This window comes from Urocitellus parryii, chromosome 12 (assembly GCF_045843805.1).
Source record: "Urocitellus parryii isolate mUroPar1 chromosome 12, mUroPar1.hap1, whole genome shotgun sequence".
Taxonomy (NCBI): Eukaryota; Metazoa; Chordata; class Mammalia; order Rodentia; family Sciuridae; genus Urocitellus; species Urocitellus parryii.
The window spans coordinates 98,252,312-98,274,690 of NC_135542.1; the positions used below are offsets into that span (position 1 = coordinate 98,252,312).

Sequence of the window (22,379 nt, forward strand, 5' to 3'; positions counted from 1 at the left end):
GGAATATATAGAAGACCCTAGAGAGGGACCGGGTTACGTAGAAAGGTTCCAAAGTGAAAATTGCATTTGATGCTTCAATGCCAAAGATCTTGAATAATGATTTCAAAAATAAATTTAAACAGAATCCTATATTGAACCAGTTAACCAACACTGAAGATTAAAAAGAACAAGGACATTTTCAGGCAAATAAGACCCTTTGCCAGGAAGCTACCAGGGGATCAGCTCTACCTGAATGAGGAAGTAAAAAAAAAAAAGAAAGAAAAGAAGGAAGGATAATGATTGCACATGGGAGGGGGAGATAGGACAAGAAGGGATTCCAAGGTTCAAGCAAAAGGCTGAAGGCACCTGGCAGCCTTAGAGAGCTGCAGTTCCAAGTGAACCAGAGACCTGGAGCTCCCTAGATCCTGCTGGCGCAAAGCATGGACTTGTTTAGATTATTTAACCAGTTGGTATGAAAATTGTGGTTTTTATCTGGGAATTTTACAGAGCTCTTGAAAGGTGTAGGAAGACTTAGCCAACACTTCAAAGAAGAGTAATCAAATTTTAAAACAGCGAAGCAAGGAACTTCAGGGGGAAATAGGTGTACATGAAACATAAAAGCATGCTACTTACATCAGAAAACATTAGGGTGGGGATGCAGCTCAGTAGAAGACTATTTGACTAGCATCAGGAAGATCTTGGTTCAATCCTCATTGCTGAAAGAAAAAAAAAAAACATGAAGATAACATTGATGAAGACATGAGATGCTGAATATGGATGTAGAAATAACTGCTTTAATATTGGAAGGAAGAAGACTGGGAATGAGAAAAGATCTATTATAATAGGAAGTGACATGGAACATCTAGAATTGAATAATTAAGTGACATATATATGCATATATAAGTATATATAGTATATATTATATAACATGGCAGTGTGGATAGGAGTACCAGAAGAACAATGTTTCAGAAACTAGAGTCATTTCTATTTCTATGTGTATATGAATCCTGCAGAAGGAAAGGGAGAATCATACAAGAAATGAGGATTATTTTTGTATAAGCTTTTTGTCACTATTTGAATTTTAACTATGCAAGTATTTTGTTTTGATAACAGTATTATTAATTGGGAGATGAAACCATAGCAGCTGCCTTGGAAATAAGTCAACTTCCTGCTTATAACTCAAGCAGAGAATTTCTCTCAAGTCTTTTCCTGAGTTTTATTAGGTTTCTTTCAGCTTTTGTCAGTGTACAGAGACAGTGAAATGCTTGGCACTTCTGTTGCTGTCTTCTCCAACCAACTTGTGGCACTGTGACCTCTGCATAGGTTTTCCTAGAGAAGTGTGGTTCAGGCCACGTGGACAGGGTCTGGCTATGCTAAGGGATACTCCTAGAAGGATTCCCAGGTGGCTGCCACTTGACCAGATAATTGAAAGATTGTATTATTGTGGACTATCTAAATAGTGTGGCATCTCTTACTCTATCATGGCTCTGATTCTAGGGATGAACTACCCACCACGAGTCAGTCACATGGTAGAAGAAAATTAGGAGTGGATGTTATTGAAATATAACCCCCAAAGACAGCCACAAAGCTAGTTCGAGTGTTCAAATTTGTGGCAAGGTAGGTATATAGGGCTGGCTGGCCAGGAAATAGGGCACCTTCAGGGAATGTATGGGTCCTAGTAGCAGCAAAGCATGGAAAGTGAATATTTCTTCATGGCCTTAAATTAGAACCTGTTTTTCATTCAGAAATAGGTGCACTGTGGACTTCATGCAGAAGACGTCTATTTTCTGACTTGGAACCAAAGTCCTCAAGATCTGAATCATTAAGTTCTGGATACATGTGTGTATCCCTAATAGTAACTTTGTTCTCCCAGGACTGAATTGTCAGGAATCTCATTTAGCTTAGTTTGATGCTTGTGGAGTACTTGTATTCACATGATTATTTTTTTCTTTTTTGTTAAAGAAAAGGTAGCAGATGTGAGGTCTGCCTGTAGTAATAGTATCTCTTTTACAAGTAACTGTATGGTCTGTTTTATTTCCTAACACAATGTGTATTGCTTCTCAGATGAAATTAACAAGCATATTTGTCAATGTATTTGACTAGCTTCACTATGAAATCTTATCTTTTTTCTTGATGATAAAACCCAATAGAGATTGGAGTGATCTTTTTCAGCATACTGTGTGAGAGACACAACATGCTCATCTTGAAATTTTAAACTATTAATAAATTAAATATTCATGAAATTAGTTCATTAATTATAAAAATATTAAATTTCTCCTGGGTCAGGTAACTGACAAGAATAAAAATATGACCAGGCAACACATTTTTCTATTTAGAATTCTTGTTCTGTTTATTCATTAACGTGATATAGAAAGAGAGCTCATATAATTCAGGCTGTGGCTTAAAAATTAGGCATCCAGCAATGAATGATAATAAATATTAGGCCCCACTACTAGAGGAAGCATATCGCTTTCCCTATATAAAGTATTTTTGTTGGCTCTTCTTTGATTTATAAAATGTAAAAAAGCAAGGTAATAGATACATATCTAAAGAGTGACTATCAGTATTTTCAGTGGTTATTATCAATGGATAGCAAAGACTTTTGTCTGAAATTCTTGATGCATTGAGTATGAAAACTCATATTGAACAGGAAATATTTACAATTTTCTCCTTCTTTGTTTTAAACTATACATGAAATAAGCAAGGAAAGGCCAAATAGAATACCTGTATGTATTTTATGAATGGATTATATATCAATTCATATGGGATCCAAGAGGCTAATTTGTAATTTAATCTCTTGTTGGCTGAGAAAAGTAGGGGACTACTATGTCAGACATTAAGTTCAATATGTGAAGTTTTCTGTCTGGTATTTTCTCTGGTTTTTGACTGAACACTTCTGCTCCACATGTCATGCCTGCTTTGCCTTAATACATTACTTGCAAATAGAAATGACATAAGCTATATTGAAATGCACATACTTATTTACTCCATATATTTTCTAGTAATATTACTTTAAAATAGGAACTAAATAATTTTGAGTGCTTCCATAAAGTATCAAAACCTTATAAAATAGTAGATCTTCTATTCAATATGTTCAAATTTGGTGTTTAAATCATAAAAGCCCTTATTATTATATGCTTTTATTGTTGTACTTTCTGGTTATGAAATTAATATCTTTGAACAAGGATATAAAGCAGTACCAGATTTGTTTTGGAGGTATTATGCAATTTAATGGGAGAATATTTTCTGTTTTTACTATAACACTATAAATACAGAGAAGATGAGCCCAATTTTAACTAAATTAGACTAAAAAATCAGGAATGAATGGAAAAGTGCTTATAATATTTTTTATTATTTCTTTATTGTTCAAATGAACTTGCTGCAGCAGGTTTTTACATTTGAATTACTTTCAGCTTTCTACAAAGTAAATTGTATATATATTTAGTAAGAGCACATATTGCCATTTATTCATTCATTCAACTCATATTTTTAGAATATGCACTGTGGACCAATCTCTGAAAGGCATTTGGGCCTGTTATAATGAGCAAGGTAGTCACAGGCACATCACCAATAAGAAGACAGAATGTATTTAATGAGCTTATTAATGTTGAAATGATCAGCCAGAAGTGAAGGGGTAGGACAGGCTGAATTCTATTGCCTGATGTGGAAGCCTTCATGGGAATTGTTTTATTGAAGGTTGGGAGTGTGAAACAGGGATGATCAGACTCTCAAAATCGTGCATGGGCCAGTTGTGGTGGTACACACCTGTAATTGAAGTGGCTCAGGAGGCTGAGGCAGGAGGATCACAAGTTCAAAGCCAGTTTCATCAATGGAGAGCCACTAAGCAACTCCTGAGACCCTGCCTCTAAATAAAATACAAAATAGGGGTGGAAATGTGGCTGAGTGGTGCGGTGCCCCTGAGTTCAATCCCCAGTACTCCCCCTGCAAATGAATGAAAGAATGAATGAATGAATGAATGAATAAATAAATAAATAAATAAATAAAAATTGTGCATGGAGTTAACATGAACAAGTGATTGGCTCAAGTGTTGACCTGGGGTCTAAAGTATTTAGAATTACATTAGAGTAAGGAAGCTTCTTCCCCCAGTTATCTCAACCAGCTATATCAGCCTCCAGTAAAACTCATTGATCTCACAGGACCTCTAGTCTCAGAGATCTAATTCTTGCAAGTTTTGCTGTCCTCCCATCTAAAGAGCCCTCTTTTCTTTCATTCTGTCTCAGAGCACACTGTCCATTTCCTTCATCATGCTGATTAAGATTGGTATTTACAAGTTTATTATGGTTTTTTGATACCTATCTCCACCACTAATAAACTCTTATTGTCATGAATAAGAGACAATGTCTGTTGTGTTTACCTGATATATTCATTGTCCTGCATACTGATTGTTCATAGACATGGAAGTTTTCAGTGAACTCTTTGTTACATTTTTGTTTGTTTTGAGGTCTCACACGTGCTAGGCAAGTCGTCTAAAACTAAGATAAGCCCTCAACCTCTATTAAATAGTTGGTGATGACTGAAAAGTTAGTTGCTAAATATAACTAGACATCTTGTGACAGATAGTGATTATGTAGAGAATTATGTTATTTTTGAATTATTATGTAATATTCCCCTTCAGGAACTTTAACATTTCTGCAAAAGGAGAGTTGCCTTTTATTTTTATTTTGAGAAAGAAAATGATATATTACTATAGCTGACCTTCAGGTTCCCAGGAGAATTGGCTCCAGAACCAATTGGTTCCAGTGGATGTGCAAACCCCTTCTATCAAATGTCATAGTATTTGTTCAAAACATATGTATTTTCTCCTAGGATACTTTGGATCATTTCTATATTGCTTAAAACACCAAATACAATGTAAATGTTATGTAAATAGTTGTTATATTATATCGTTTAGGAATAGTGAGAAGAAAAATTAGTCTATACATTTTTCCACTAAGATGTAGTTTTCAAAGTATTATCAATCCTAGTGGGTGGAGTTTGTATGTGCAGTACTTGTGGATACTGAGGATTGATTGTATAAGGGAGGTGAAGGTAATGTGATATGACAAAATGAGACAGCCAAAAGTCAAAATAGACAAATAGGGTATTGTTATATTTATAAAGGACCTTTCTTATTCTTTTTAAATTTTGTTTTTCTATTTCCACCAGAAAACTTTTTTTGCCAAAGAAACAAGCAGTTATATAAGTGTCCTTCCTGCTCCCTGTAGACCTGCACAAGTCTCACTTCTTTCTCTTTCACAAGTCCTATTGGTCTTAGAAAGATTAGATCACTTTAAAAATGAAAATAAAAAAGATTCAGAGTAGGGGTCTCTTGAAACACTTTCTTCCTTCTTGTGGAGTTTTTCAGTTGCATTGTTTATAAAAAGCATTTGTAAACATAGATGACTTTCTTCCCACTGGCACAAGTGTAGTTGCAGAGATTTAAGGTGTGGATTGATAGCATGTTACTATTTTATTCTTGGTTTGAATGACAGGTATATGTGAATGCTCTCTGTTAGTTTCCAGCATCAGCTTGAGTAGATGTTGTGCATGACTGCCATAACACTGAGGTGTCATTCAGTAAGTGCTAATTCTTCATGAGCTATCCCTGGTGTAACTCTGGTTTTATGCAGAAGTAGAAGCCTGTTTATAACAGGTGATACTTGCACTGCTTATAAGGGGAATCAGTGCAGTTTCCAAGTCAATCATAATGGCAGCAACAAGCGTTCATGAAGCATGTTTCCTTTTATGGGTTGTGAAACTGAGTCATGTTGCTCATAGAGCACTTTGTGTGCAGGAGGTGAATACATATGAAGTCTAGCACTTTCAAGTGTCACACTTCCAAGAGTCACTGTCACAGGCTTGATATTTAGGACTAATCTTGTGACTCAGTTCTCCTGCTGCTTTTCTCCTGGTGCCCTCCTTTGTACTAAAGCTGAGGTGCAGGGCCATGAATGCTTATTGAGGTCCTGCATGGTTTATCTTTTGCTGGCTGACTTTAGGAGGCCTGAATCCTATCTCCAGATCCCTCAGCTACTGCCTAGGTCTTGCTTCTCATGGAATGCTTGCTCTCATACATTATGTCATCAGCACACCTCCTAACCTGGAGCACCACTGGCAGCCTGGAATTCCTAAACCACCATTCCTAGCCTAGATTGCCCCACTGAAGATTACTGATATTTAAACCTGTGAAGTTCCAGCATGGAGCATCATGGTCATTCATGGTCTGTGGCAGTGCCAACCTCATTCTCCATATGGCTTCCCAAGCCTCTTGTCTATTCTTTTATCAGTTAGTGCAAGGCTTTGTCTAGTGTGCCTGTTTATATTGTGACAAGCATACCTGTTAGGGGAATGCTTGTCACAAGAAAGGGAGCCTGGGGATCTAAAGTTTGTGTTATGGTTTGGTACTCCAAACCATGTGTCCTTTGCTTCTTTGTATCAGTTGGCTGAAGAATCCTCATGAAGATATAGGGACCATCTGCTTTTCTCTAGCTTTAAGGGGATGAAGTAGACTTACCCACAGTTACTGAGCATGTCTGGGTTCAATGTTATCACTACTTTAATGAGTGAGCCATGAGCAATTGGCTTAACTATACACCACACCCTCTGAGCAGCACCCACTCTTTGGCCATTGTGTGACCCCTGGCTTTCTTCTGCTACATGACACACCGTTATAGCACATCAGAGCTGGAGAGAGCTATGGAAAACCTTAGTCCAATGCTCTCATTGCATACGGTTTACCTTTTATAGAATTTAGGCTCAGAGAATGAGCTTTATAATTTTGCATTGTAGCTAGAATTTGTGATTCCAGTTCCATGACATTTTATGTCATTGGAATTTAGCATGCTATAATGAATGCTCACGTTACATCACTTTTTTATAAGTTTATATCATGAAACAAAGCATTTCCAAATTGTCAATCCATCTTGTTGTTCAGACATAAAGAATGACCATGCTAGGATAATGAAGCAGAAAGAATCAGATCTGGCTACCAGCCCTAGCTAATACTACTAACTTCTCTATGACTTTAAATAAGAATCTATCTGAGGTTACTTCCCTTTGGCATAGGGTTTATTTTATTATTTAGGGTAGCTGTGTGGATTAATTGAGAGAAAACATAGTAAGTAATTGGAAAAAGAGCTGACAGAAAGCAGGTGTTCCAAGAATGTACTTTCCAAGGGACAAGTGGTGAATATTCATTAACATTTTTCTAAAATTCTAAATTAATAGTAAACATGTAAGAGTTGGCACTGGGTAGGGTCTGAGACAGTTTTTCTTTGGATCTAATAACTATACTTATTCATGAAACTAAAAAGATCTAATCATTTACTTTCTGGGAAAGACTGTCTATTGTCATCTCTTGTGCTTCCCCCCTACCCTAATATATCTTCACTGTTTTGTTCTTTTTTTAAATTGTCAGTTTGCTATTCTGAAATGCCTCCTCCTACCCACCTTAATGTCTTGAAGATGCTCTCCAGTTATTTTCTACAAAATCTCTGTTGACCACAGATTTACTGTAGATCCTTTATTCACTTTTTTTCTTGTGCTACCTGGGAGATAGTCTATCACTCCAGGAGGAAGTAGTTAAACCACAGTTAGTGAATGAGGGGAGGTCATTGGTGTTGCTAGGGAAGTGTATGTGAATCCTGCTCTCTAGGCACCTGTCCATGAGTCAGGGCACCTTGGACTCTGTGGCTCTATAAGTACAGGAGTGTAAATCATGCTAATTTGGACTTAGGTACAGAGACCATATAAAATTTAGCCATCAGTTTGCATTTTCTCAGGTAGAGACCTTTTCTAAAGCTGTATACATTCACAGAAGACAAACTTTTATTTTTTGGCTTTAGATTGTTTATTGGAAAATGTTTAGGTAAACTTTTGTTGAATTTCATGTTTAATTCTACACTATATTTTCTGTCTCTATGTATATACACATAGAGAATTTTAATGAATATATAGAGATAGATAATTTTAGATATGCATTAATATATTATATGTAAATGAAATGTACCAAATTATACAATGCCTACCTTACTTAGGTATACCTTAATGAATTATATATATATATATGTATATATATACATATATATATATATATATATATATATATAATTGTAATACACTAATTAAAATAGAAATACTAATTTTAGAAGGAGGATCAGTAGAGCAAGTGAAAGCTGAGGAGGAGGAGGGGAGGGAAAGGAAAGGTACTAAGGAATGAGATTGATCAAATCATGCTATATGAATGTATGAATATAGCATAATGAATCCCACTGTTATGTATAATTATAATATATCAAGGGAAAAAATAAGAAAAGGTAAACAATGTTTATCTCTTTAAAGAGAGACTGATAAATAGAATGGTGGTTAGAACAAGAACAAAAATGTAAGACTCCATGCCACATATTATACTTTGAGTTTATAACTGTGGGTTAAAAAAAAAATTCTTTGGCTATAAAAAGTGAGTCAGTTTTAAATAGTCTAATTAGGCAATCAGTTGTGTTGCTTATCTGCATTCACAAAGAGCAAATGGAAAACCGGAAGTGACTACATGTTGCTTAATTAGTCCAATTAAACACCTGCCTAAGGCTTCCTGGCTTAGCAAAGCCCCCACTTCTTGAAATCACTAGTACATTGCTAAAAATATAACTTCAACATGAAAATTTTAATTTGAAAAGTTGTGAAACTATTTTCCACATTCTGTATGAAAAATTTAAAGTAAAAACTTTTGAATTTTGTTGCTTGCAGCAAAGAGATTAGACTTTGCAATTAAGCTCATTTAATGGTACCAAAAGATATTCACTTTTGAAGCTAATAAAAATATGGTAGAAATTAGGTGGATATCTAAGGAAAATTTTGATCTGTGTTGAGAAATATCATAGAATTCCTGAGTAAAATTATGAGCATTTCTGGATTCAACAGGATTCCTCATGAGTCCCAGAGTAGCTTCAGCTAAGCAATCTGAATTACCTAGAAAGATCACAGATGGGGATTTCTAATGTTCCTTTTTTTAACCTCTCTAAATTTTGACATGATAAAATTAATTGTTAAATTAATGTGGTCAGACTAATTTTAGTCTCAGTGGATAAATTTTAGATATTTGTATATAAAATTCATGAACCAGAAGTCAAGAATTTTACTTAATTCGTGTATAAAATATGAGTTTGAAGTAACTTAGAAATAGTTTTTAAATTATACCTGAAAAAGATAATGCAGATTAAGTGACTTCAATAGTACACTGCTAACAATTGGCTAGTTTGGGGCTCAAGTTCAAATATTCTGACCCCATGTCCATGACCTTTTCCCTGTCAAGATTATGGATTTGTATTCAGTGTTGTTTTGGAGGGTATCCATTTAGTTTCAAAGCTTCAGTGCTTTAAGTAAACTCTTATATGTAAACCCCGTCACATCCCTATGAGATGTATATTATCCGTCCTCATTTTTCAAAATGGAAACTAAATCCCATATTCAGTTATTTCTAACACAGATGAGAAATTGTAGGCTCCAAAGCCGTTATTCTTTCCCCACTCCAAAACTACTTCCTTTTACTGACATTTCACTTTCCAGTATTGAAAACTTCAGTACAGCTCATCCAGGACCTTTTCTACAATTTCAAAAAATGCTAATACCAGTTTTAAAGAGTAATAATATCCCGAATTAGAAAATGAGCTGCTTTCCTTTTTGTGAATTGTCCAAATAAAGGTTCACAAGAAGAATCTTGACAAGCATAATTACAACCTGCTCATTTTCCCCTTTATTTCATCAACAATTCCCTAGAAGCTTCTGAGACGTAATGCTTAAGGAACACAGCTTGACAGTGTGGCTGTGCATTCAGGTGGAAAGCGGGTGTTCTCTCTGTAAAGATGACCCTGCAGTAAAATGTCAATGTGATCTTTTCTCAAGTCATTGGCATTTTACTAGCAGTTTGTAGTTTAATGGGAGAACAATAACGTACACTTACATATAAAAATAAGAAAATGTCAGTAGATGATGTAATTATTTCTTTGAAAAACAAGGGAGTCTTTTTAAACAGGGTATGTCATGCATAGTCTAATGAAATTTTACAGCCACATCAGTTTTCTTGCCATAAAAACCCTTGCTTTGGTTTTAGAAATTTGTATGAGAATATGTACAAGGCACATAGGTGTTGACCATTATTATAAGGTAAGTTATTTTAAGAGGTGATATGCTACATGTGTCAAATGAATTAAAGCCAGAATTATTGTTCTTCGACAGGCTTTTTGACTTCTGACAGGCAAATTTCTCACTGCTTTCATGACTGAGAAATTTTCTCATTCTCAAATACATGTGTGTAATTGGGCTTTTCTGAAAGTACTTAGAATTTAGAATTCTATTAAGGGAAGAGCACGGTGTCATGATTTATTTTGATTCTAAAGTAGAAACCAACAACAGAAAGAACGAGATTTTAGTGGCATCTTCTGCCTTTTGGGAAGAGAATATATATATATTTGGTAGATCTTAGTAGAATACACACACACACACACACACACATATTTGGTAGATTTTAGTAGTATTTTTTATTAAAGGTACCCACCTGTGTTTTCCAAATGTCATTTACTCTGTATGAAATAGTAATGTGAACACTATTCCAAAAAATTCTAAAGGATTACATATGACTTTTCATTTTAATATTAGTTCCAGATATATTTTCTTTTTTCTGTTTATTAAAATCTAATCATCATTAACAGAATTTCCAAAAGGTAGTTTGAAATTTGCTTTTTATGTATTTATTTATTTATTTATTTTCTGTACTAGGAATTGAACTCAGGGCTCTGTATCATAAGGTGTTCTACCAGGGGTGCTTTAATACCAAGCTACACCCCTGACCTCTTTTATTTTTTTTTAAATGAGACAGAATCTCCGTAAGATGCTGAGGCTGACCTTGAACACATGATCCTCCTGCATCAGCCTCCTGAGTTGCTAAGATTATAGGCACATGCAACCATATCTGGCAAATGTTATATGTTAATATATCCTACAAGATTTGAGGAAAAATGTCTTAGAAATATATGTCAGATGACAAAACATAAAACTCAAACTTAAATTAGCACAGGTCACACACACACACACACACACACACACACACACACGAGGAAATTAAAACATAGGATATATAGAGAGAAAGAGATAGGATAAATTTAATTCCTACCACAAAAAGTGAGAAAACAAATCATTTATGTTAGATTAGATAGGGTTTATATGTATGCTTTTTCCTGGTAAAAAGTTTCTGTCAATAAATTTAAGACATTATATAAGAATAAAAGGAATTAGTGGGGCATGGTGGCACACACACCTAGTCCTAGCAATTTGGGAGATCGAGGCAGGAGGATTGCAAGTTCAAAACCAGCTTCAGCAAGTTAGCAAGGCCCAAAGCCTCTTGGTGAGACCCTGTCTCAAAATAAAATAAAATAAAAGAAGTCTGGGAATATTGCATAGTGGTTAAGCACTTCTGGGTTCAATTCCTGATACCAAAAAAAAAAAAAAAAAAAAAAGTTTGTTATCCTCTATTTTGTTGTTATCCTAAGATTATCATGATTTAGGATAAAATTTTCTAGTCCATATTACAATTTGTTTTGTTTATAAGGTTGTTGTTAGGTTTCTTTGTTTTGGACTTACTACTTTTCAAATTTGCCTCTACCCCAAACTCCATTCGATCAAACTATTGACCTTGGCAAAACAAATAAGAATAGACAGGGCCTGGAGATGAAGCAAATGAATTACTCACACTGCAACAAGTAAATTTCATTGGTGCTTTAGGCTTGTTTATTAGAAATGTCATCCCTAGGACTCTGTATCACTTGCCATCTCTAGTTTTAAAAATATTGTCCATCTGTTTCTAAATAACTTTTCTGATTCTTCAAATGCATTTTTCTTTACTCAGTATTGAAATTGATTGACAACCTCACAAAGTTCCGTAATGCAAGTCTAAGAGATAATGAAAGGTCTAGAAGCTTATGACCAACTGCTGACGTCTTTCTGCTGAAGGGTGGCTGTTCACTTACACCTGGGACTTTTAACTTATCATTTTGGCCCACAGAAAGTAAAATGTAAGATTCTTGTGGCCCAAAATAAATAGAAGATGCATGGTTGGCAGGGGGTTTTGTAAGGGTTTTAGTGGGGGGAAGTCTGGCTGATAGTGAGGTACATCTGGGCTGGACGTACTAAGTGAAATATTCTGACATTGGGGATATCATAAAGTATTTAGCAACGGGTCTTTTATGTGCTCTTAAACTGAAAAATAAAGGAGGAAAAATAGTTATCCAATGAATTTACTCTAACCCTGTTTGCTACCAAATATGGTTTACTATTTAAGACTTAAAGATTCAGATAAAATTCTCCCAGTCAGCAGAAATCAAACGTATTCCCTTCTTAAATCACATAAGAAAGAATAAAACATGAAATATCCACAAAGAAAACTTAAAATGCATCTTTATATACATAGTGGATTATATAGATAATGGTTATATTTACTTAAATTTATAGACTTATTGTATAATATCTATTTAATGTCACAGTTTACTAAGAGTATTGTATTAGCTTTCTGTTACTGGAATAAAATAAATCATAAAGAGAAAAGGTTTACTTTTGCTCCTATGTTTTGGAGCAAAACAGTCCATGGTTGATTGGCCCCATTGCTTCTGGGCCTGTGGGGATGGAGCACATCATGGAGGGGAGCATGTGTTGGAGAAAGGCTGCTCACCTCCTGGCCAGCATGCAAAAGAGCAAAAGAGAAAGAGAGACAAAGTAAAGGGCCAGGCTCTGAGGATTCCTTTCAATGTCTCCTAATGCCCCTGTTGACCTCCCAGTAGGATCCACTTTTCCAACATTATACCACCCCCCAATAATGTCATTCTAGGGATTGGATTGAGTCCCCAACATATAGACCTTGGTGAACATTCAGGATCTAAACTATAGCAGGCACGAACTAGTTCTTTGAAATTTCATATTTAATAATTCTTACACTCAGTATTTGGATATTTACCTTAAGAAAAAGAACTGCATTTTGACTTAAATAAATTTGTGATCTTTGTCTCTATATTGTAGAAAAGGAAAACGATCTTTCTGTAAGAGAACCATTAAGTGACAATCAAGTTATTCTTAGGATATTGAAGAGAATGGTGCCCCCAGAAGATATAAGAACAAGGGCTTGACTTTTTAAAATTTCCTTATAAGGAAAGTGGAAACACACACCCATCAATTCATTTGGAAAAAAAAAATCTGTGCAAAAATTACTTATCAAGTGTTAAATTGGTACCCAGAACTCTACCTACAAAGTGTTTTAATAGAAATATTATAATAATAATCTGAAACAATAAAAAACAAAAAAGTTTGTACATGTTACACACATACACACACACACACACACACACACACACACACACATAAATGGAATGTGTTATTTTCCAAATGAGCACACATTCTTGAACCAGTAATATACTACATACTTTATATAATATACATAAAATACATGTTTAAAAAGAATTACATAAACTTTTAAAAACAATATTCAGTTTATTACCTTTAAGCAATATACCCATGACTTAATATCTTCTTTCTATAATGGATCAGTCTCAAATTCAGAGTCTTAACAAAATAGAAGTTTTCTTCTTACTACCTAATATCCAGATTGGTCTTTTAGATCTATTCCTCCAATGGAAAATTTAGGAACTAAGACCCTGTTAGTCATTTTTTCATCACTGTGACCAAAAGACCTGACCAGAACCACTTAGAGGACAAAAAGGTTTTTTTTGGTTCAGGGTTTCAGAGATTGATTCTATGGTCAGTAGGCTCCATTGCTGTGTCCTAATTCTGTTATGGTAGAATATCACAGTGTGGAAGGGTCTGGTGGAGAAAATCTGCTCAGTTCATGGCAACTGGGGGAGAGAGAGAGAGAGAGAGAGAGAGAGAGAGAGAGAGAGAGAGAGAGAGATCAAAGACAAAATATATATAATCCTCAAGGTCATGCCCGGTGGCCTACTTCTTCCAGCCGTGTGGCACTTGCCTAGATTTACTATCCAGTAATCCATTCAGATTATTAACCCATTAAATGAGTGAATACACTGACTAGGAAACATTTCTCATAATTTAATCATGGCACCTCTGAACAATCCTGCATTGTTGCATGAGCTATTGGGGGGATACTTCATAACCAAACCATTACAAGCCCCATCTAATCTGTGGCTTCATCCTCTTCCAGACCTGGTTTATAAGATTGCCAGCTTAAGGGCAAAACATGGAGGATGGTCTTAATGGAACAATTTGAGAGGAGCACACATTCCTGATGCTCACATTCCATTGGCTATAATTCATCTGCTGTCTAAATTAACTCTAAATAAGACTGGAAAATAAATCTTAACGTGGTACGCAGAGGAAAAAAATGGATTACTAGCACCCAGTAGTCTTCTTTGCTAACAGTAATAGAAATAATAAAAAAGCTTACTAATCACATTAAATCGATAGATAAATAAATAAATAAATGAAAATTTCTGGATGCTTACTTTTTTAAAGTTTTGCTCATCACATTTCTTTTATATTATCATTAGCTAATATATCAGTGAAACTGCAATGAGATCTTCTGTTAGTAATAATGGAACTAAATGTAAATTTCAACTTCTCAGCTATTATTAGTTTTTTTCTTTATATTTGACAAAGAACTTGAGTAGGGGGAGTGTCAGCTATGTATTTTCTTATGGTTAATATATGCATGTTTTAGTAGTATTTTCAATTTCGATTTTTTTGCAGGAGTCTTTTAACATTGCTCTTTTGTTTTGTAAAGATGTGTGTGTGTGTGTGTGTGTGTATGTGTGTGTGTGAGAAAGAAAATGTGTAAACCAGATATTATAATCCTTAAACCTACTTCACCAGGTAATACATTAAAGTATAAAGTCACCAATGCAAATTTTTAATTTGGGGGTCCTTACCCCTTCTTTCAACTTACCTTATCATATGGGATATTTGACCTTCTGATGTATTGATGGTGTGATGGTACTGGCGTAAGTCCTCATATGACTTATATAGTCATTTCTTTTTCTTATATTTTGATACAAAAACCACTCTAGAGCCCCTATGGTTTTCTCGAATTCCACTGATTGACTTATAACTTCCCAAAGAGTACATGCACCAGGCGTTGCAGTTCGCAGACAGTAAAGAAGGAAAATATCGAACCCCTGCCCTTGCCAATCAAAGGCTGCAGACAAAAGATGGTAATTTTTAGGGCAGTGGGAGTTTAGGTCCACTAAATTCATTAACTAACATAGTGTTGATTAAAGAGTATTTCTTGTTTAATCTGGTTTCAGATGTGTTTCTACTTTTTCTTAGAAGAGTCTTAGTTTATTTTGTTTCATTTTACTAAATATAAAGTAGTGAATCTTTTTTTTTTAAATAAGGTTGAATCTTTAATTTTCAGGAGCACTTAACAGAGCTTGGGCTTTCTCAGATGGGCACAACTGGTTAAAATATTTAGGAATTTTAAAAAGAGATGCATTTCTACCCATTTCATATTCCCAGTACTAAGCAGCTTCCTTCAGTGAATGCCTGGCATTACCTTATGTATCATATAACAACACTGCAGTCGGCACTAACCATGTGTTCTACAGTGCCCCATAGGTGAAAATATAACTGAACAACTCCTATTGCCTGGTGTAATATGGTAAACATGGTAGCACTATACAATTATCCATTTTGTGGTGATTCTGCTGTAATCACACCTGTTTATTTAGATATGTTTAGGTACACAAATACTTACAACTTTTTTTTTACAGTTGCTACAGTAATTTGTATAGAAACATGTACAGTTTGTAGCCTAGAAGCAATGCACTATAACATACAGACTAACAGGGACCACAGCTTTGGCTTGAGCTGTTTTGAAGTCAGTGCAAAACAGAAACATCTTTACAATATCAACTCTTCCTGTCCAAGAATGGGATGGTGTGTGTCTCCATGGCTCAGGTCATCCCTTATGTTTTTCACCAAAATATTGTCATTTTCTCCATACAACATTGTATGTGTTGTGTTATGGTCATCTCTAGTTTATCAGCTCTTGGTTATTGTGTATGACATATTTAAAACTACATTTCTATAGTTGGTCACTGCTCTTCTATTAGATTTTAATTGCTTATCTAGTATTTAGCCTTCTTGTCCTTTGCTCTTAGAGTAATTCTAATTGTTTTTAAATCTTTTTTGTTTTTACATATTCTTAAGAACCTTTTTTTAATTTTCCTTTCAGTTTCAGGGATGGTACACAGGGGCAATTTACCATTGAGCTACATCTCCAGCCCTTTCTAAAAAATTTTTATTTTGACATAGGGTGTTGCTAAATTGCTGAGGCTGGCCTTGAACTTGTGATCCTCTTGCCTCAGCCTCTCAAGTAACTGGGATTACAGGTGAGCACTCCTGTGCCCATTGAAAATCTTATTTTCTATAAGCCATAATGTAATTTAATGTTGACTTTTCTAATAATTTGTATCTCTTCTTTTTTTTTTCTTTTTCTTTTCTAACATATTGATTTTGTCTCCCAATAAAACACTGAAAAGCAGTGTGGAGTGTTGGCAATTATTTCCTTGTTCTAAACCCATGAAGGCATTAACCTTTTGGAGCCCTATCAACCTTCTTTCCTTTCTTTTCTCTCTTCTCCCTTCATGTTCTTCCACCCATAAGTAATTAAGTTCTTTCACTCAAAGAAGTTTGAGTTGATTTTCTGTTTTAGAAGTAATCACGTTTTTCGTAGGAACTTCCTGGAAATGTTCCATGTTTATTTTCCCTCACATAACAGATACTTTACAGCGGCTTGTTATTAAGAAAATTACTTATATTATGCTTGATATAGAAATGCCCCACGAAATAACAGAATAATCGAAGTGTGTTTGGCTCTACAGAAGAGAAGCCTGTGATATAGTCATTTGACTATTTTGGTACCTTTGCTATCAGATTCTACTTCTGTAAATTGTCAGTATGCCTGAAACTAACAGCTTCCTCCTCCCTCAATATTTTTTCTAATTTGAGAAGTCAAAAAAATGATCCCCAAACTCAGAATTGTGTATACCATGAGAATAAATCAGATATAACTAAAAATAGAGAGTGTTCTCCTCTGATATAAAGTATATAGCCTAAGTTGGGAGTTTAGATGACAGCTGCATTTGCATGGAGGGCTCATACACTTCTTTCCAGGTACGGGGGAGATGTGGGTCCTGGAACAGTAGCATGTTAATGTGTTAGACTAAATCCTCATTAAGGAGCACCCTCAGAAAAGCAACCTCGGAGACAAGCTTTGCCTCATAATGAATGATTGCTTCTCGTGGGTGGAACTGAATATACTACAGTGTGTTCCTCATTGCATACATATTTTACAGGAAAAAAAAAACCCACATTATCTGACATTCTTATTTTAATGATTCTAGCTTTATTTTTTGTTTTTTGTCTAGTGCATATACTTAAATGTCCTTATAGAGTGTTTATTTAATCCCATATATTTAATTACTTAGTAATCAAAAGAGAGCTGAATATGACGGCTCCCCAAACTGCAGCAACCACTCCTTAAGTACTGGTTCTACCTGTATGCATCGCCTGAGTGTATATTTATTGAATGCTTTAGTTTTCTTTTGGTGTTATCTCTTTCCCTGTGAACTGACTGGACATTAATTGTGACTTTGACTAATGGCTTTGCTTGCTCTGGGCTTTGGAGTAAACATCAGAAGCTACAGCATTGGGAACTTTTCTGTGGACTGCCTTTCTTGATAACCTCCAAAAGAAATCTTTACTGTGCTAACCAGGATAAATGTCAATGAAAATAAACCACAGAACCCACATTCTTTTGAGGCCGATTTAAAAAAAAAAATACAGCAGTAAACAAGACTGGCAACTTTTGCTGATCAGAAAATGGAGCCGATGTGTTCATTTTCTTTCCAAACTTCTCCCTGGTAAGGAATTAAAAGTTCAGAAATATATATATGTAAATATATATAAAAGGAGATAACAAGTTGTTTGAAAGATGCTAAAAGCTTTGTTAGCAAATTAAGTAGCTCTAGATTTAGTGATAAAAGAAGTTTGGCAGTTGAGATGTGTGTTCAAATTATGATACTTGGAAAAAGAAGTGATAATAAATGCAAATCTAATTTGGATTCTGGAAACTTTAGCTGATTAACTAAAGATGGAGCCGAAATCATTTAATCCCCTCACATTAAATTTACCATTTTATTTTTATAAATTGAAATCAGAGATAGATACCCAAACTCAAAAGTCCTAGGGAAAAAACATAAGCACTGGCCATTGACCCCTGCCCATTTATGAGTTGCTCATTCACCTCTGCCTAGAATTACATGGCTCAGGACAGGAGATTGCTTTTTCTTCCTTGGTGCTCGGAGGTAGTTACACGTGTGCTTTTGATTTCTTGCCTGCTTGAAGCTGGTTACTCCAAGAAGCAGCATACTTGTCCATCTGTGGAAATACAACCTTGAGACAACTGGAGATTTTGAGTTACTGGCCAGTCTCCACTTTCTACTTACTCACCTACTTTTAGTTTCTACAGGAAACAAATAAGGGCTGCTTAATCTATATGCTAATCCATACAGTCCTACACTTTAGCTGATGAGGTTATGTGATGAGGCTATCTGATGTGCACTCGTGGTTTAATAACTAAATCACATGATCTCGTAAACATGGACTATTAAGAAATTAAGAAGATGACAGCACACGTTTCTCAACAGTTTTTGCAGAGTGGTTTTACAGTTTCCCTTTTATATTTAAGGTGACGACACTTGTCAACACAAGCAACAAAGGCCCATCTGGTAAAAAGAAAGGGAGGTCAAAGAAAGCCCATGTACTGGCCGCATCTGTAGAGCAAGCTACTCAGAACTTCCTGGAAAAGGGTGAACAGATCGCTAAGGAGAGTCAAGATCTCAAAGAAGAGTTGGTGGCCGCTGTAGAGGATGTGCGCAAACAAGGTAGGCAGAATCTCGGTGGTAAGAGGATCATGTGGATTTTTTTCTTTGGGAACGATGGATACACAAAGGCGTAGTTTTATCTTTTCCCTCCATGTGTACACTTTCTATTTTCAGTGTTGGCTGGAATTAGGTGTATACACAAAGACATTTTGTTGTTGTTGTTGGTATAGTTTAGCACAGCTACAAATAGTCCGTGTCTGCTGTTTCTTCAGAATATTTTAATTGTTCTTCGTTGGTAGATGAAAACAAACTCATTGTGAAATTCAGACTTTAAGGAGGAGGGTTAAAAGGACTTATACTTATTGAGTCACTAAAAACCCAGGATTTTAAGGATAATGAGTGAGAAGAATGTAGAATAAGATTATTGTTTTTCCGTATGATTTACAAATTTATACTTTCAGTTTGCAGCTTTTCTCACACATCTAGTTAGTTATCATATTATGTATTCAGCTTTTTAAATTTTTTATTTGTAGTAAAATAGACATAGTCTAAAATTTATCATCTTAACTATTTTTAAGTTTATAGTTCAATATGTTACATATATTCACATCTTGGAGAAACTAATCTCTAGAAGTTTTTCATCTTGTAAAAGTGAAACTCGGTGTATATTTAAAAAGTTCCCATATCCCCTTCCCCCAAGTTCCTGGAAACCAACACTCTACTTTTTTTAAATCCTATGAGTTTGACTACTTCTGGTACTTCATAAAATTGGAATCCTATGGTGTAAGTCTTTTTGTGTCTGGATTGTTTCATTAGTGTAATGTCGTTGAGGTCAGTAGATGGTGTGGAGTATGTCAGGATTGTCTTCCTTTTTATGGATGAATAATATTGCATTACATGTATGTACCACATTTTTTTTACCCACTTGTACATACATGGACCTTTAGGTTTGTTCAACTCTTTTGCTATGAACCTGAATATATAAATTTCTTTGATTCTCTTCTTTTAGTTTTCTTGAATATGTGCCCACAAGTGGTAGTGTTGGATCATATGGTAATTACATTTTAAGTCTGAGGAACCTTCATGCTCTTTTTCAAAATGGCTACACCACTGTATACTCCCATTAATAGCATAGAAGACCTCTGATTTCTGCCTTGTCTTTGCCAGCATTTGTTTTTCTTTTCACTTCTTTCTTTCTTTTTTTTAATAGTCACCATCATAATTGGTGGAAAGTCATATTCCATTATGGATTTTATTTATATTTCCCTATTAATCATGTTGAACATTTTTTCATATGGTTGTGAACCGTGTATTTTCTTAGGAGAAACGTCTCTTCAACAACTTTGCCTGTTTCTTAGGTTATTTGGTTTTGCTTTTATTATTCTTGTGTTGTAGCAATTCCTTGTGTATTCTGGGTATAAACACCTTATCAGATATGGATTTGCACATATTTTCTTTATTCCATAGGTTGCCTTTTCAATCTACTTTATCACTTGAAACAGTTTTTAAATTTTTATACAGTCCTACATGGCATTGTTAGTTGAAAGTTCTAAGAACCCTGAAATCAGAATGGACACCTAATCTCCAGCTTGGCTTCCCTCTGCCTTTCTTATCTCCATGGACTCCGTGCATATCTACCCAGTTGCATACTGCAGAAGCCTTGGTGTCATTCTTGTTGATTCCCTTTCCTTTCACAGATGGTCTATTATAAATTATCATGCATTTCAACTCCCAAATATGTGTTTTTTAGACTACTTTATATCTTGTTTATTCAAAAATGCCATGTTTTACCTGTCACAAGGACTTTCTGTGTGCTGTCTTCTTTCAAACAGTTAAGGATGAATCATTGTGCACAGTTCAAAGAAAACCTTCCCAGGCACGTTTTCTCTGACAACCCTGTCATACTTTTTCATGAATCTTTTCATTGTTTTTGTCTTTTCAAAAGGTAATTAATCACTTGTAAGATGACATTGTTCCGTGCCACACTATAAATTAATAAAGAGACTCTCTGTCTTTTGCTGTTTGTTGATTTATAATGCTTAGCTCTCCTAAGATTTCATTAAATACTTGTTGAATGAATGAATAGATGGGAGGATGGCTGTTCTTTTCCCATTCTTCTTGCAACACTACTACTTTTTAAATTCACAACTGAATGTTTAGTACCCAGTATAACAATCCTTCTTCCACACCAACATCACCTGTTCTTCATGTTGCCATTTTCTTCCCCATTTTCTTCTTCTCCATAAAAGTTAATTTCATAAATTTAAATAGTTATTTTAATTTGAAATGTTAAATGTTCCATATTTCATCTACTGTGAACAGAATATATTTGTATATGTTCTTTGGCAATGTGAAAACTTCTAAGTTTTCAAGTGCATTTGAAAATTGGTATTCCTTATGAACTGCAGATGGGCACCTGTTCATTTTCATGCATGTGGAACCCTGGATAGATATTTTGTTGTTCTTTTCTTTTGTTATTTTTTACATTGACTGACACAATAAAGTACACATACTTAAAATATATACTTTGTTAAGTCTTGACAACTGTGTATACCTGTGAAATCATTACTGCAATCAGGATAGTGAACATATCTATAGCTGGGAGAGGGTGTTTGACTTTTCTCTCGCCTTGTTTTTAAAGCATTTTCTTTTTTGGGTGATAAGTTTCCACATCTAGTTTTCTCAGGACCCTTATAGGTTTTCCTTCTTTCTCTTTCAAGTTAATTTTCACACATTCTTCAGAAATTAACATTTTAGTTTTCTTGAAGCTTATATGAAATGGTGTTTTGTGGCTATAATAACCAAATGGTTGTCAGCCAGACTAGAGTTATTAGAGTAAGGAATTTGTACAAATGCTAATTTGAGCAGCTTATAATGGTTGCTCTCCTAGAGAATTCCTCTCTGTATTATCCATTTCTTGCCACAGACAAATGAGGCTTCTGAAATGATGGCTTTATATAACCTGTGGAAAGCTCAATTGCCATATATTCTCTTCTCTGAATAATGTCAAATTCAAGAAAACATTAGTATGCAAAATAGCAACTCTATTTTTGCCATCAGCCTTTAGAACTCTCTTTTCCTGTTTCTCTCACTCTCCTGAATCTCCTGTACACCTCAGGTGCTTATTTAGCGGGAGACCTGTCTCTTTTCCCTGATAGAAGGTCCTTGGTTTCCTGTTCAGTTCTGTGCCCACAGTCTCTCATTTCTTTATTTGCCTTCTCTTGTAATCTCCTTGGCCTCTCTGCCTAGCTTTGCTCAGTCTTCCTGTTTGCCCATTACCCATGTTACTCACATGTGAGAGCCTGAGTTTGTTTTCAGAAGAGACTTAGGAAGGAAGGAACTAGAGGGGAGAGATGTGGACTAGGGCTGGGTATTTAGTTATCAGAAATGTTAGAACCTACTATCTTTCCTTCTACTATAGAAATCTGTTTGCTGATATGGAAGATGATATTCAGAAATTATGGAAACATTTACATTTAGAAACATTAGCCTCCTTTAACCATG

At 35.1% G+C, this 22,379-nt stretch overlaps 1 protein-coding gene across 4 annotated transcripts in view; it reads left to right on the forward strand.

Annotated features, from left to right (window-relative positions):
• Ctnna2 (catenin alpha 2) overlaps positions 1 to 22,379 on the forward strand; it is a 954,264-nt gene that overhangs the window by 74,052 nt on the left and 857,833 nt on the right. For all 4 annotated transcript variants that reach the window (XM_026396077.1, XM_026396076.2, XM_026396078.2 and 1 more), the window contains exon 2: positions 18,740 to 18,935. In XM_026396077.1, coding sequence (XP_026251862.1) covers positions 18,740 to 18,935 — 196 coding nt within the window. The remainder of the gene's footprint in view (positions 1 to 18,739; positions 18,936 to 22,379) is intronic.